General features: G+C 38.0%; 1 protein-coding gene across 3 annotated transcripts in view; it reads right to left on the reverse strand.

Annotated features, from left to right (window-relative positions):
- Positions 1 to 4907, reverse strand: part of DPH6 (diphthamine biosynthesis 6) — a 238271-nt gene extending 233364 nt beyond the window's left edge. For all 3 annotated transcript variants that reach the window (XM_016139599.2, XM_016139601.2, XM_036238889.1), the window contains exons 1-2: positions 4836 to 4907; positions 1385 to 1479 (exon numbers count right to left, since the gene is read on the reverse strand). In XM_016139599.2, coding sequence (XP_015995085.2) covers positions 1385 to 1479; positions 4836 to 4858 — 118 coding nt within the window. In that variant the 5' untranslated portion in view covers positions 4859 to 4907. The remainder of the gene's footprint in view (positions 1 to 1384; positions 1480 to 4835) is intronic.
- Positions 4908 to 13964: the final 9057 nt, after the last annotated feature.

A 13964-nucleotide genomic window follows, 5' to 3' on the forward strand; every position in this document is an offset into this window, starting at 1 on the left:
AGGGAGAAAAGAGGGAAGGAAAGGAGGAAAGTAGGGAGGGAGAAAGGAAGGGCAAGAAGGGAGTAATTGATTGATTGATTGATTGATTGATTGATTTAGAGCTAGCTTCAGATTCAACTACATTTACTGAATGCCTACTTCATGCCAGGAACTATGATTAGTGTTTTTACATACACTACTCTTTTCAATTTACCCCCAAATAACAGTAGAGCAAAAGCATGGAGTCTTGAAAGACTTTGAGTAAAAGGGATCCTAAAAAGATTTTACTAGAAGAGCCATGTGGTAACAAATTAACTTCCACAAGTGTTCTTCTCTCCTTACTACATTTTAACAGTTAGTATCTATAGTTACACGTGCGCACGCACACACACACACACACAACATATATAGTTATGTAAGAGTCTAAAAAGCAAATGGGTATATCTTTTTCTTTTTTTAAAATTTCTACTTGTAACTATGTGTGGTGATGATGGATATTGACTAGACTTGTGGTGATCATTTTACAATATATACATATACCAAATCAATACATTGTATACCTAAAACTAATATAATGGTATATTTCAATTACATCCCAATTTAAAAAAAAAGATACTGTTGAAGGTTTAAGGTATCCCTCCCAAATTCTTATTCTGAAGTTCTACTATCCAGTACCTCAAAATGTGACTTTATTTGGATATAGGGTCACTGCAGATGTAATTAGCTAAGATGAGGTCATCAAGGTGGACCCTTATTTAAGGAGGAAAATTAGACACAGATATGGAAAAAATTCAAATTGGGAAAATTTCACTAAGGAGAAATCTGAAAAAATTAGCTAAAATGAGGTCTGTGGATTATTTATGGATGTTGTTACTACCAAAGACAAATAAAAAGTGGAAATTACTTTATGCCTTTCTCAAGTCTCAAATTTAGCTTACATATAAGATGGCTTACCTGGTCCTTTTAATAATAAAATTCATATATTACCATTTACCAATGATAAATATATTATCAAATATCCATATACATCTTACCTCCTAAGCTCCTAGAGGCTATATCTTAATTACCTGTATATTGCCTCCAACACTTGGAAATGTGTTGGAGTGGAATGACAGTACACTCTGAAGTACAAGGGTTCAAGCCTCAGCTCTGCAAGTTTGTTGTAGCTATTTTAACTTAGACAAATTTATAAAACTCTGAGCTTCAGTATCCCTGTCTAATAAAATTCTATAGATGTTCTTATGAGGATATGTCATGGAAAATACTTACCATAGAACTTAGAATCTAACAGGTGCTAAAGATATAGTTCCTTTTTTTTGTTTTTGCATACTGTATATAATAGAATGTAATTATAAAGTTGGAGTTTCAGTCATTTACAGAACTTCCAGTAAAGGTATACACTTACCTTGGTTTTCAGCTGGTCTCAGATTTGCTAGAGCCACAATCTGATGCCCAGCAGCAATGCACTGCATCATATTATAACAGCTGTCCTTCCCACCACTAAAAAATAGTAGAGAAATAAATATCAGGTTACTTACTGACCATTAGTCAACATTGAATCACTAGATATCAAAATATAACACATTATGTATTCGCCTTTACAGAATATTTGAGGGACTACCTTACAATTAGAATGCAAATACGCCACAGGTAATTTTCACAGTATAAGCAAACTGAGCAAACTGATCTGAATGTCTAAGGTTGTTATTCATAAGAGCTTATGAAATTATGTTATTATAACAAAGACTGTTCTAAACAAAATATAACACTTTGATTTGTGATAGTAGCTTTACTTAATATATAAAGTGCTTTGTAGACTAAATGATTTGTTTATATTCCAGCCAGAAACTTATATATATTCCTTAAATGAAATTCTCCATGAAAAAAAAAAAAAAAGAACTATTTTGTTCCACTGTAAAAAATCTAACAACTGGCCTCCATCACCAATTAAAGGATCAAATTAAAGATCTGAGATCCAATCTAATAACAAAGTATGACATATTTGGTGGGTTCAAATTCTGTAGAGACAGAAAGCAACATGCTGAATTACACTGATAAAGTTAAACATCAGTGTTATCAGTACTTCATCTTTTAGTCACCACTGTATGATGGCAGGATAAGGCTTGAGCACAAATCTAATTAACAGATTGAAAAGAACTAAATTCTGATAGCAAATCTACCTAAGGTAGAGGCAAGTCCCTTAGTCAAGACAAGTGGTACTGCACCTATAACAATGTTGAATGGCGACCTCCATGCTATTTTGGTTTCATACTGTTTTTCACTACACGTTTCTTCCTTTCTTTCATTATTGCCTCTATTTACTTTCTTTCCCACCTGGTTTCATTTCCTTCCAATCTTTGCTTAAGATCTGCACATGTACACCCAGGCAATGCTTAGAACTATTCTTAGCCCAAGAAAATATGAGACTTTTTATCCTAGTGGCAGGCCTTTTTGCCTTCTTAGTTCCCAGCATTTGCCTGTCTCTACTACATTCTGATCAGTAACGACTATCATTCCAGAACTTCTCAAGGGGAGAGAGAAAGTGGGGAGCAAGGAGAAGTTATTCATCACAGTCTCTTTCCTCAGATTCTGATATTCTCATAAATATGATTCCACAACTTCCCCTATTGACCCTCACTGTTCTGTTTCCATAGGAGAAAGGGACAAAAAGATCTAAGTCTCTAGAATATTTAGAATTTTAAAAATCAAAGGGTATACCTGCACAATTCTAATTCTGTACAGTATTAAAGATTAAGGGGTCCATCCTCAATCAGAACTTACCTTTATAACTTAAAATATACTTTCAAATATGGCTTTAAAATAGTAGTTCCCAAATTGTGTCCTGTGAAACACTACTGTCTGGCAAATACTCTAAGAACAAAGGTTTTCGGGAAGAAATAAATTTGGGAAATACCAAGTGTCTTACCTCCAGGAATGTCACAAAGCACATTAGAATATGTTATGTGAGAAGTCCATAAGATCAGAATTTGTTTCCAATTCTGGATACTAAGCTAAATTACTCAATGTGCTTGTGTTTACAGCTTCATTATAAAATTAGAGCACGGCCTAGCTAATCCTCGAGGTGTGATTCAACTGTAAAATTCAATAAGTCAATCTTTTGTATATTAGAAAAATAATCTTTATGGTCTGAAGATATGTCAGAATCTTGGTTTTACTTATTCCCTAAAACACACACATATCCCATCTCCTATTTCAGTCTACACACACACCACTATACACACACACAGATTGCAAGTACAGTAGATTCACTGTATTTACTCCATACATATTCAAGTGTATACATACATAAATGCATGAGTAGTGTATGCATTCATATTCATATATATGTATTGTTATGTATTCATATCTACAGCATGTCCCCTAACATTTATAAAAATCTTAGTTTAGCAAGAATTTTCCAACAGTGCCTTAGATTATACAGTTTAGCAAAAAATTTCTGACATTGCTTTTTTGTAGTTTGCTTTATTATAAAAGTAATGTATGTACATTACAGAATATTTAAAGTAAAGGATTATAACAATCTTCTCTTCTTCCTTCCAACATTTCTGAGTCTTCAGTCGATGTATCTTTAATGGTTAAACTTTTGGCAAAATGCACATGGATCTGAATTACTCATTCCCTGGACTACTTTTTGTTATCTAGCTAGATCAAAGGAAGACCACGATGGTCAAAGGTTAATCATTCACTCTACAAAAGAAATTTACTGAGTAATGATACTTTTTGACATTACAGTCACCTAAGAATGGCACTGAACTAAAAGATACTAGAATATTCCAGTTGCTCCAGAAGTGGATTCAAATGTTATATCAAGAGTCCTTCATAGGTCACTACTGTCGGCCAGTGGCAATTACTTAGGGCACCCAACAATAACATGAAATCAATGGATTTACAAAAAAAAAAGTGCATGGCAGTGGTGTACCACAGATACTTTATAGAGATCTAAATCTCATCAAATATTCGACTAGTCTAAATTCCTTTTTTAATCTTGTTATTGTGTTCTCTTTTGCTTCAGTTTATAAAGACTGAGTAAAGAAGCGTTTAAAGTGGCCTGTCCTTGCTGTCATAGGGCTTTAGACACCTAAATATGATGGATTACTATAGATTTCAAACCCCTTTTGGAATATGGAATGTTACCATAAGGTCTAAAAAGCAATTAGTGAGTGTCTGAAGAAGCAGCAACTGGATCTAAGATAAAACTGGTACAATCCCATGTCTGTCCTTGAGCATCAAGGTAAAACATATCCATGTCATAAGCAACCCAGACACACGTGGGAGGCAGGGGAGGGACTGGTGGATCTTTGTGGGAAGGGGTGGGGCTGTAAAAAACCTAGTGTGGAAGGCAGGACCCGGAGGGCAGTCGGTAAGGCTGAGGGCAACTATAGGTGAGGATGAAGAAAGCCAGAAGGAAAGGGATAGGGTGGCTCAGTAGAGCCAAGCAGTGGTTCTCAAACTTCATTGCCCTTTACAGTTTTTAAGAATCCGATCCCCGGCAGCGTCATACTACTTAAAGCAACGCTCTTGGCTGTGAGACCCAGACACTAGTAGCTTTTGAAGTTCCCTATGTGAATCCAACATGAATCCAAATTTGAGGGCCCGAGGAGCGGAGGGGCGGCGACGAGCAGAGGAGGAGCGCGAACCCAAGACGACTAGACCGGCCAGGCAATAACCCCAAGGCCCCGCCTCTTCCTTTAGGCGGGAGCCGCCAAGGCCCGGAGACGCGCTCCAGCACATACACCCTCTTTTCGCCGCCAGCGGCAGCAGCACTTCCCGCTCATGAGCAGAAAGGGACTGGAGGCTGGCAGAGGAGAAGGAAGGTGGCACCAGCGCCGCGTTACCTGATCAGAGCTGCGACCCTCATGCTGGGCGCAGTGCGCGTGCGTGCGGCGGGCGCGGACAGGAGCCGTGACGTCACGCCGCCGCGCCCAGCCCGACGTGCCGCCGGGCCTCGCCCGGGTGTTCGCTCCGCCGCCTGTCCGCCCACCGACAGTGTGGTTTCTGCGGCTGCGTGTGGGACACCTGGCCGCGGAAGATACGCCACACTGGAGCCTTGTCCCTGTGGCAGGGACATCCCGGACCAGAAAAGAATGGTGTTTAGGCATGGCCTAACCACCTAAGTAAGGGCACTGAAGCTGCCAGGGAAAGGACAAGGTCTGCGTCGCTAAGCCCAAGCACCGTGGCACTGGATTTGTGTAGGTACCAGAATATTCAGTCACTTATGATGCGAGTTGAAACACCTGTGGACGTGCAAAGGGAGAGGAAATTGCCCTTACTTCCTTAGCCACCCCCAAGAAACTAAGTGTATCTTTTAGATTTTTTAGTTTACATCTAATTTGTCCTCCAAATCTAAATCTGGAGCTAGCTATCCCTGAGACTTCAAGGCTCCCTGTGGTTTTGGCCCTTTGTGTAATGTGGACGCTGAGAAGCCAGTTAAGGCTCATCACCAAAGAGCAGTGACCTCACACAAAGAAAATCTAGCTTACAGATTAAGTCACCAAGTATTTATTCAGTGCCTTAATGTATCAGACACTATTTTAGGCTCTTAGGTTACATCCATGAATAAAACAAGGATAACTCTCATGGAGTTTTTTTTTTGGGGGGGGGGCGGGGGCAGGGAGAGCACACATACAGCTAAAAATATATATAGTATTTTAAAAAGTTATAAGTGCTATGGAAAAATATTGAGATTGAGAGGGATCAGGAAGGAGGTGGAAGAGCAAGTTGCAGAATTAAACAGCATCAAGGTAGGACTTACTAAGAAGGGAGCCAGCGTAAAGAGGAGAGTTAGCTGTGTAAAGCTGCTCTACACAGAAGAAAATTAGAGCCAAGGCCCTAGGTGCTGTGGATGTGGGGAATAAACTTCCCTCCACCCTCCTCCATTTTTTTTCGAGGTCTAATATTAAATCTATGTGAGACATTAACAAGGGACAATAAATTTAATTACACACCTAAGTATGGAAACCCCACATACATGAATGGTTCAGAGACAGAAAGGAAAATAAGGTATATTTGACATTCTGAGCTAAGAATGAGAGGTAAGTCACTTTGGAGCTTCAGAAGGTCATTGTAGGGTATTAAGAACAGGAGTTCAGTAACTAGTAGTTTGCCCTTCCATACAGATAAGTCAAAAAAGGTTGTCTCTGATATTATTGATATTTAGGTTCTTCCATTTTGTGGGGGAGCACGGCGGGTCCTTCAATTTCTTCTAGGTAGTTAGGGGTGGGAGGTGAGCAGGGGTTTCTCTTGAGTTTCCTTTAGCTCGAAACAATCTGCATCCCACAGAGACACATCTACAGAAGACTCATTCTGAAACCCTACAGTGTATAATGTTTTTGTGGAAGAACAAGGCCCATCAATGTGACTAGAGCACAATGTGCAAGGCCAAAAGTAGTGGAAAATGAGGTTCCAGTGATGGAGGAAGAAGATCATATAGGGTTTTAAAAGTCATAAATTACTTTGTCTTTTTACTTTAAGTGAAGTAGGTGGCCATCACAGGCTTTGAATGGAAGTGTATGACTTAAAGGATTATACTGTGCTGTCTTGAGAATACAACTATTAGGAAGTTATTGGCAGTAATCCAGGAGAGAAATGATGGGTCCTGGAACAATAGTGGCTACTAGTGAAGTTGGTGAAAAGTGGGAGGATTCCAGCTCTATCTTGAAGGTAGAGCCAATAGAATTAGATGGATTAGATAGGGAACTTGAGAAAAAGAAAGCTATGAAGGGTGGTGCCAATGTCATGCCTTTTTATTAAGGATGTTAGAATCAAGTATAGCCTGTAGTAAGCATTCAATTTTCATTAGACTATAACATTCTCATTAACTACAGTACTCTTGGTATTGGGTGACTAGAGCAGTGACTTGACAGCTGGCATACCAATTTCAGCATCTAGGTGATGCAGTTTTAAAAATTTGTGATTGTGGATATGTACCAAATGCGTTAAGTATTTAAGGAGTTTGCAGTCTAGTTGGGAGGTAAGAAAAACATTTAACAAACATTTACAATACAAAAGGGCATATTTTAAAGGTAACAAGTTACCTCTGCATATGGCAAGAGCCCCATGAGGTGACTCCACAGGGTACTAGAATAAGGACAGCACTTAGAGTGGCAGAAGTGAATAGGAACAGGTGGACCCTACAATAAAGGCAACAGACAGGTGAAGGAATTCAGAGCATGTCATTTCAAAATATGCCGCTTTGGCATATTGTTTTAACTCAAAGTCACTTGAGAAACAGCAGATGCAAGAAGGACACTCTGACTCTCCTTTTTATTCCTGAATGCAGGAGATAAAATTCCCATGTAAAGGGTACCCTCCCTGTCTCTGGAGGAAAGAAGACATTCTTATCACCAGAGACAGGGAATCAGGAAATTGAGGTGGAAAGAAATCTGTACAAACAGAACTTGTTAAAATAATTCTAATCTTCCTTTAGCCTCTCCACATAGTTTAGTTACTTTTTCACAATTCTCTTTGTTCAACCTACTATAAAAGCATTTAGGTTCTTCCATTTTGTGGGGGGGGGGGCACGGCGGGTCCTTCATTTTCTTGTGAAGGCTCCCATGTACATGTAAGAAATTTTAATAAAATCTGCATTAACAGGCATTTTACCTGTTAATCTGTCTTATGTAAATTGAAGTTGGATATTCTAAGAGGGTAGAAGAGATTCACAATTCCACCTACACACACACACACAGTGAGAGAGAGAGAGAGGGAGGGAGAGAGAGAGAGAGAGAAAGAGAACGAAAGAGAGAAAGAAGCGTGGTGTGTTCAGCAGCAGGGGGGAGACCAGTCTGATGAATGGAGAGGGCATATTGGTGAGAGGAAAATAAATTGGATGGTAGGATGATGCCAGATCACCCATGGTCATAGCCAAAGTGAGGCATTGCAACATCAGGAAGTTACTTTGGCTATATTTACTATAATTTTTTTTTTCAGGAGATTGTATGATTTAGTGATAATTAACATAGTAAATTATTTTGATGAAACAGATCAAGAACATCCCCAAAGCCTCCTCTGCATTTTCCACCAGGGGATACCTTTTCCTTGCCACTTGCCAAAAGGGGGTAGGGAGAGGAAATATTAAGATTCTCTTCCTAAAACCACATCCTTAAGCTTTATTTTAAGACATTCTCAATAAATATATTACCGTGGGTATATACTGGAGTTAAACTGAATGTTAAGTATCTTGAGACCATTCTCCAAAGGCAACCAGACTTTGGCTTGATGGTGTTGCTCTCCTCTAGATTCATCCTAGTTCTTTTGTATTAAGCAAGTGCCTTTTTATTAAGCTTTTCTTCTCTAACTCCCTCCTTAAGAGAAAGTTTCTCTTGCCATCTGTTTCCTCCTTTTAAAAGCTTTCTACCTGAAATCTGTCACTTCATGAATTTTTCTGGTTGCCTAATGCAACACTATCATATAAGTTGTATCTTCTTAAACATTTTTATATTTCCTACATTAGTTCCTTCCTCTTAGAGTTACCAAGCAAAGGCTCTGTGTTAAATGTACAGTCAGGACTGAAATATGAGTGGTAGATTCAATCCATTCCAGCTCAATAGACATATGTATGGTTCTGAAATCAACATATATTAGATTGGTCTCAACTTAGACAAGAGTTGTTCTCAGGTTTACACATATTTTTTGGAGGAGTTTTAAAAATAGCTGACTGAACAAAATCAGAACAATTCTTGACCCCCAAAAGAGTTCTATTAGAAACTGAAGATTAAGTTATATTCTAACTTCTCATTGAGGATCTTTCTTAAGCCATTGTAATCACTTTATGTGGTTGTAGGTGTCATTTTCTTTTGCTAAAATACAGAACTCTGTGTCAGTTACAGAAGGGAACAACAAGATAGGGTTAGATGTACGAGAAATTGATTAGAGAAAATGCCATTAAAAAATAAAAAGAAAGGAAAAAAATAAAAGGAAAGGAAGGAAGGGAAGGTAGGGAGACTCAGATCAGAATACAAATTGGAACCTGGGAGGCAGACAGGGAAGGAAGAATGAGCAGGAAGGCTTCCAGGCTGCAGTGTACTTCTGAGAATCTCAACCAGAGCAACAGGGTGTCCTGAGCTACAGTTGTCCGTTAGAGCAGGGGTCTTCTACCCACAGGCCGCAGACTGCAGACTAGAACCAGTCCCTGGCCTGTTAGGAACCAGGCTGCACAGTAGAAGGTGAGTGGCAGAGAGCAAGTGAAGCTTGTATTTGAAGCCGCTCACCATCACTAGCATAAACTGCTTCAGCTCCATCTCAGATCATCAGGCATTAGTTTCTCATTGGAGCACTGGTCCCTGGTGCCAAAAAGTTTGAGGACCAGTGCATTAGAGGAATCGAAAATGAGTCAGAAACAGCCCAGTTTGCGTACTTCCACTGTGCTCAGCCATTGTCTGAGAGCAGTGTGGGAAAAGCTTGGCCCAGTGGTACACACTCAGGGCTGAATCCCAAACTGCTTCAGTTGGAAACAATCATTCAGTTCATAATAATGCTCCTCCATGATTCCTAAGAACCTCTCTTGCTAGGGGTAAATTGAGAAAGGAGATGAATGGGATAAACTGTAGTCCCTATCATTGGAGCTTGTTTTGGTCTATTCTGGTACTTCTTTTGTCCTCCACTATCTACTCATATACCCTTCTCTTTCAGCTATGGCCTCCACAGATCTTGTTGACTTACCTGGTCATGCCACCTAAACATTCATTCCTAATAGGTCATCATCTTTGTTCATCATACTCTTCTTAAACTGGGGTTTCTGTTCATTCAGTTACCATTAGGTAAGGAATTACCAGCAAGCACCCACGTGGATTATCTGGGTTCCACAATTATTCCTCCTTGTCTCTACTGTGTAAATGCAGCCCCACTATTCCTGCTAGTCAAAGTCAATTATACCTGCTTGCTGGCCCCTGGGAGCAAAGAGTTAAAAGTGCCCATACTACTGGTAGATAACTTATAGTTTAATGAATCACTGCCGTGCCCCTTGGCAAGAGAGAAAACCTTCAAAAGTAGGACCTTTAACCCTGCTCAGCCCAGAGTTAGGGGAGGCAGAGCACAAAGTTCCTGAATAGGTCATTGAGAGTGACTATAAATGAGGCCATTCTTTTTTTCACCCTATTAGTTCTCGAATCCATGTATCCTTCTTATTGGAGACACAGTGCCATATAGAGATCTCTGATTTAGTGCCTATACTGTATCCTGGGGGATGGTGTTCCATTCTCACAAATTATTGTCTGAACTGCTGATTTAGCTGTAACTTCATTAAACCTTTCCAGCTTATAAGGCCAGCTTTATGTAAATAGTACAGTGTATGATATGACAGATCCAATGGATATGGGCCCACTCCTCTACCTCTTCTGTGAAGTGGTTTTATTTATTGGATGTTCTGCTGGATGGGATTCTGTACCACTAGAGTTAGTGGTGCTAGCTGAAGCTATGCTGACAGGAAAGTCGAGGTTAGTACCCCGACCGCACTCAAAGACTGGGAATGGCCTAAGGGAGGCATGGCCTGCCAGGAACTCTATAGTGGGTGCGAAAGTGTGGCAGTTGAAAGCTATTAGACATCTCTGTTTCCTATAGCAGTTATGTTTGAAAGGAGATCTGAGTGGATCACTTCCACGGCTGCCACCCCAAAACAGAATGATTCACAAAATAACATAACAAAGAGAAGACACATTTACACTATTTGTTTAACATTGTGCACTACTGGAGTCAGAAATGTAGAATGAAGAGTTCATTCAAACTAATAGTATTTGAACAAGAGTCAATCTATATTCATGAAAGTCTGTTATAAACCATAGTATTTTATTAATTTACATCCAAACAAATATACTAATCCTAAACATAGTAACATACTAGTATTTAACCCTGGCAAAGTGTTTTTAACTCGTAAGTAAATAGGGAAAACTTACTTTTAACTAGTAATGTCCATTTGCCTATGAATAATTTGCCTAAATTTCAAGAAAACTTGGCTTAGCAAGACTGCTATATGCATAATATTCTGTATAGATTATGTAAAGGTGACTGTAGCCCAGTCAATGTCAGTAAGTTAATAGATTTCATATCAGTATAATCTAAAATAATTCCTTTTATACTATTTTGAAATGATTGCCCAGGGTTCACCTTTCAAAGACCTTTGTGAGCTCACTTCCTGAAGTTTCAAAATTTTAGATGTAAATGACTATGGATTAGTTTGTAGAGCCAACAAAATGGGTGAATAGAAAATCAGCCTCAAAAAAACAAAAACAAAAACACAAATCTCAATCCTTTGCCAGTTTACTTAAGGGAAACTCTCTGTAGCCAAACACTGTTGCTGGTAATAAAAAGTTGCAAACTATCACTGAATTCTGCCTCCTTAGCAGCACATCTCAATGATGTACTGATAAAGACTCAGATAATCAAATAAAAAATGCCACAGGTAGTTACTCCTCACAGACTCAAGTTAGTGAATCTCCCTGAAGGCATGGTGTATAGGAAGCCATCAGAAGATTGCCTGGTGAGGATTTAAGAAAAAAGGAATTAATTAATTATTTGGAGCATAAATTGAAGGGTATCATGATATGAGTGTCTAATACGTCTATGATAATAATAATGGCAGGTTATATGGGCCAAGCACCTATTGAATTATTTTATAGTGACTCATTTAAATATTGCTGCAAACCTGTAAAGTAGGATACATTGTTATTCCTAATTATAGATGAGGACACTGAGCACAAGGAAGTTAAATAACCTTACTGTCTTAGTCAGTTTGAGCTACTTTAACAAAGTGCAATAGTCTGGGTGGCCTAAACAACAGACAGTTATTTCTTACAATTTTGGAAGCTGAGAAATCTAAGAGCAGAATGCCAGCATGGTCAGGTTCTGATGAGAATTCTCTTCCTGGTTTGCAGGTAGATACCTTCTTGCTATATCCTCACATGGCGGAGAGAGTCTCTTATAAGTGCACTAATCTCATCCATGTGGGCACAACCTCCTGGACTAATTACTTCTTAAATGTCCCACCTTCAAATAGTGTCACACTGGAGATTAGAGCTTCAACATAAATTTTGAGGTAACACAAACCTTCACTCCGTAGCAAAGTCCTAGAGCTAAAAAGTGGCACAACCAGGATTCATATCCAAGCAGTCTAGCTCTAAAGTCTGTGATGCTCTTCACCACTACACTGTATCAACCACTGAAATGGCCAGATGGTTATTTTGGCTAAAATATCCTATTCCCAAGATATATCTGGAAGGACATTCCCATCATTTACTTCCTGAATCTCCCTTTTCTTTGCTTCCATGCAAACCAATCCTTTTTCTAAAAGACACAAATTATTCTATTATATTAATATATTGTATAAGGTCATTGTTAAACATTGTATGCTTGAGATTCATTCCATCTCTTTTAGGTATCTTTTTCTTTACTCTGTGGAGACCAGCAAATCAAAAGCTGTAGGAGCCAGGCAGGTAACGTAAATGAGTGAAGTGGTTTAGTATAAGACAGTTTGGAATGGCATACCACTACTCACTTATCACTTGGCTCCAGCTGCCCTGTGCACATGTGGACCCAGTGTTACTAAATCTGATCTTCCAAGAGATGATGTTTTAATTAACCCCTTTTTATGATGTTGAAAACTAATTTTTAAACTTGTAATCGTGGTGAACACCAAATAAAAGACACCTGCTTATTATTAATTTTATAATTTAACTTTAGAGAGCTATTTTTATTCCTTTCCTTAACTAATATTTTTTGATGGCCTGTTATATATGGTCATCAAAATTTTAAATACTTATACCCTTTCCTAGGGAAATATTTTCCATTCACATATGTGCAACAATGTACAAGAATGTCCACTGCGGCATTATTGGAAAAATAGAAATTTCATTAGGACATTAACTTTGTGTTATTCATTTCTAGAAGAGTCCTAGCACATAGTAGGTAATATATATTTATTGAGAAAAAAATATATATCTAATTAACCGAAATTTTATCAACAGAAACTGCTTAAATTTATTATGGTGCCTCTGCACAATGAAACTGTGTAACAGCTAAAGAAAAATAAAAAATTCTCTAAGATACATTTTTAAGTGTAAAAAGCAAGTTGTAGATGTTTCCATTTGTATCAAAGGGAGATTAAATACATTTTCATAAATATGTAAGTAGGTCTTAAAAGCTCTACAAAGTTATATACTAAACTGTTACAATGATACTTCTGATAAGAGGAATAGGATGTGGGACTTCTGCTTTTCACTGATTTACATCTATTGTTTGACTATTTTAGATGAATATATGTGCATAACTTATATGTTTAAAGAGACTAAATCTTTAGCCCAATTAATAAGTGAATTAAAATAACAATATGATATTATTGCTTAATTTTCAGGTTAACAAAGATTAAAAAACTAAAACCTGGTGAAGATAGAGACTAATATTGGCAAGAATATGGGGAAAGAAAATCTCATGTTGCCGGAGAAGTAGGTACAACTTTTCTGAATTGTAATTTGGGTCTACACATTAAATCTTTAATGTGCATATACTCTAAGCATTTCCATCCCTAGGAATTTATCTTAAGATAATTGAACATTAATACAGAGATATATATACTATAATGTTCCTTATGATGTGTTTTGTAATATTAAAACATAGAAAACGAGCTAACCATCAATAATTAGGAGACTGATTAAATAAATGGTATATCACATGGTATATTCAGACAGTAAATATACCACAGTAATCCATACAGTAAAAGATTTTACAGTCATTATAATGGGTGATATTTGTTAGCATGTAACTATAACTGTGAAATATGATTTAGTTGGATTAAGATACAAAGAACACACATACACACACACACACACACACACACTCATATACATAGGCATATATATGAGAGACAATACCAGTCATAGTTAAGTACTGGCTCTCTGGAGTCAGCATCCCTCAATTTGAATATCAGCACTGCCATTTACTAAACTTTGTAATCTGAGAGAATTTACTGAAACTTT

The sequence above is a fragment of the Rousettus aegyptiacus genome, unplaced genomic scaffold (assembly GCF_014176215.1).
Source record: "Rousettus aegyptiacus isolate mRouAeg1 unplaced genomic scaffold, mRouAeg1.p scaffold_m13_p_3, whole genome shotgun sequence".
Classification (NCBI taxonomy): domain Eukaryota; kingdom Metazoa; phylum Chordata; class Mammalia; order Chiroptera; family Pteropodidae; genus Rousettus; species Rousettus aegyptiacus.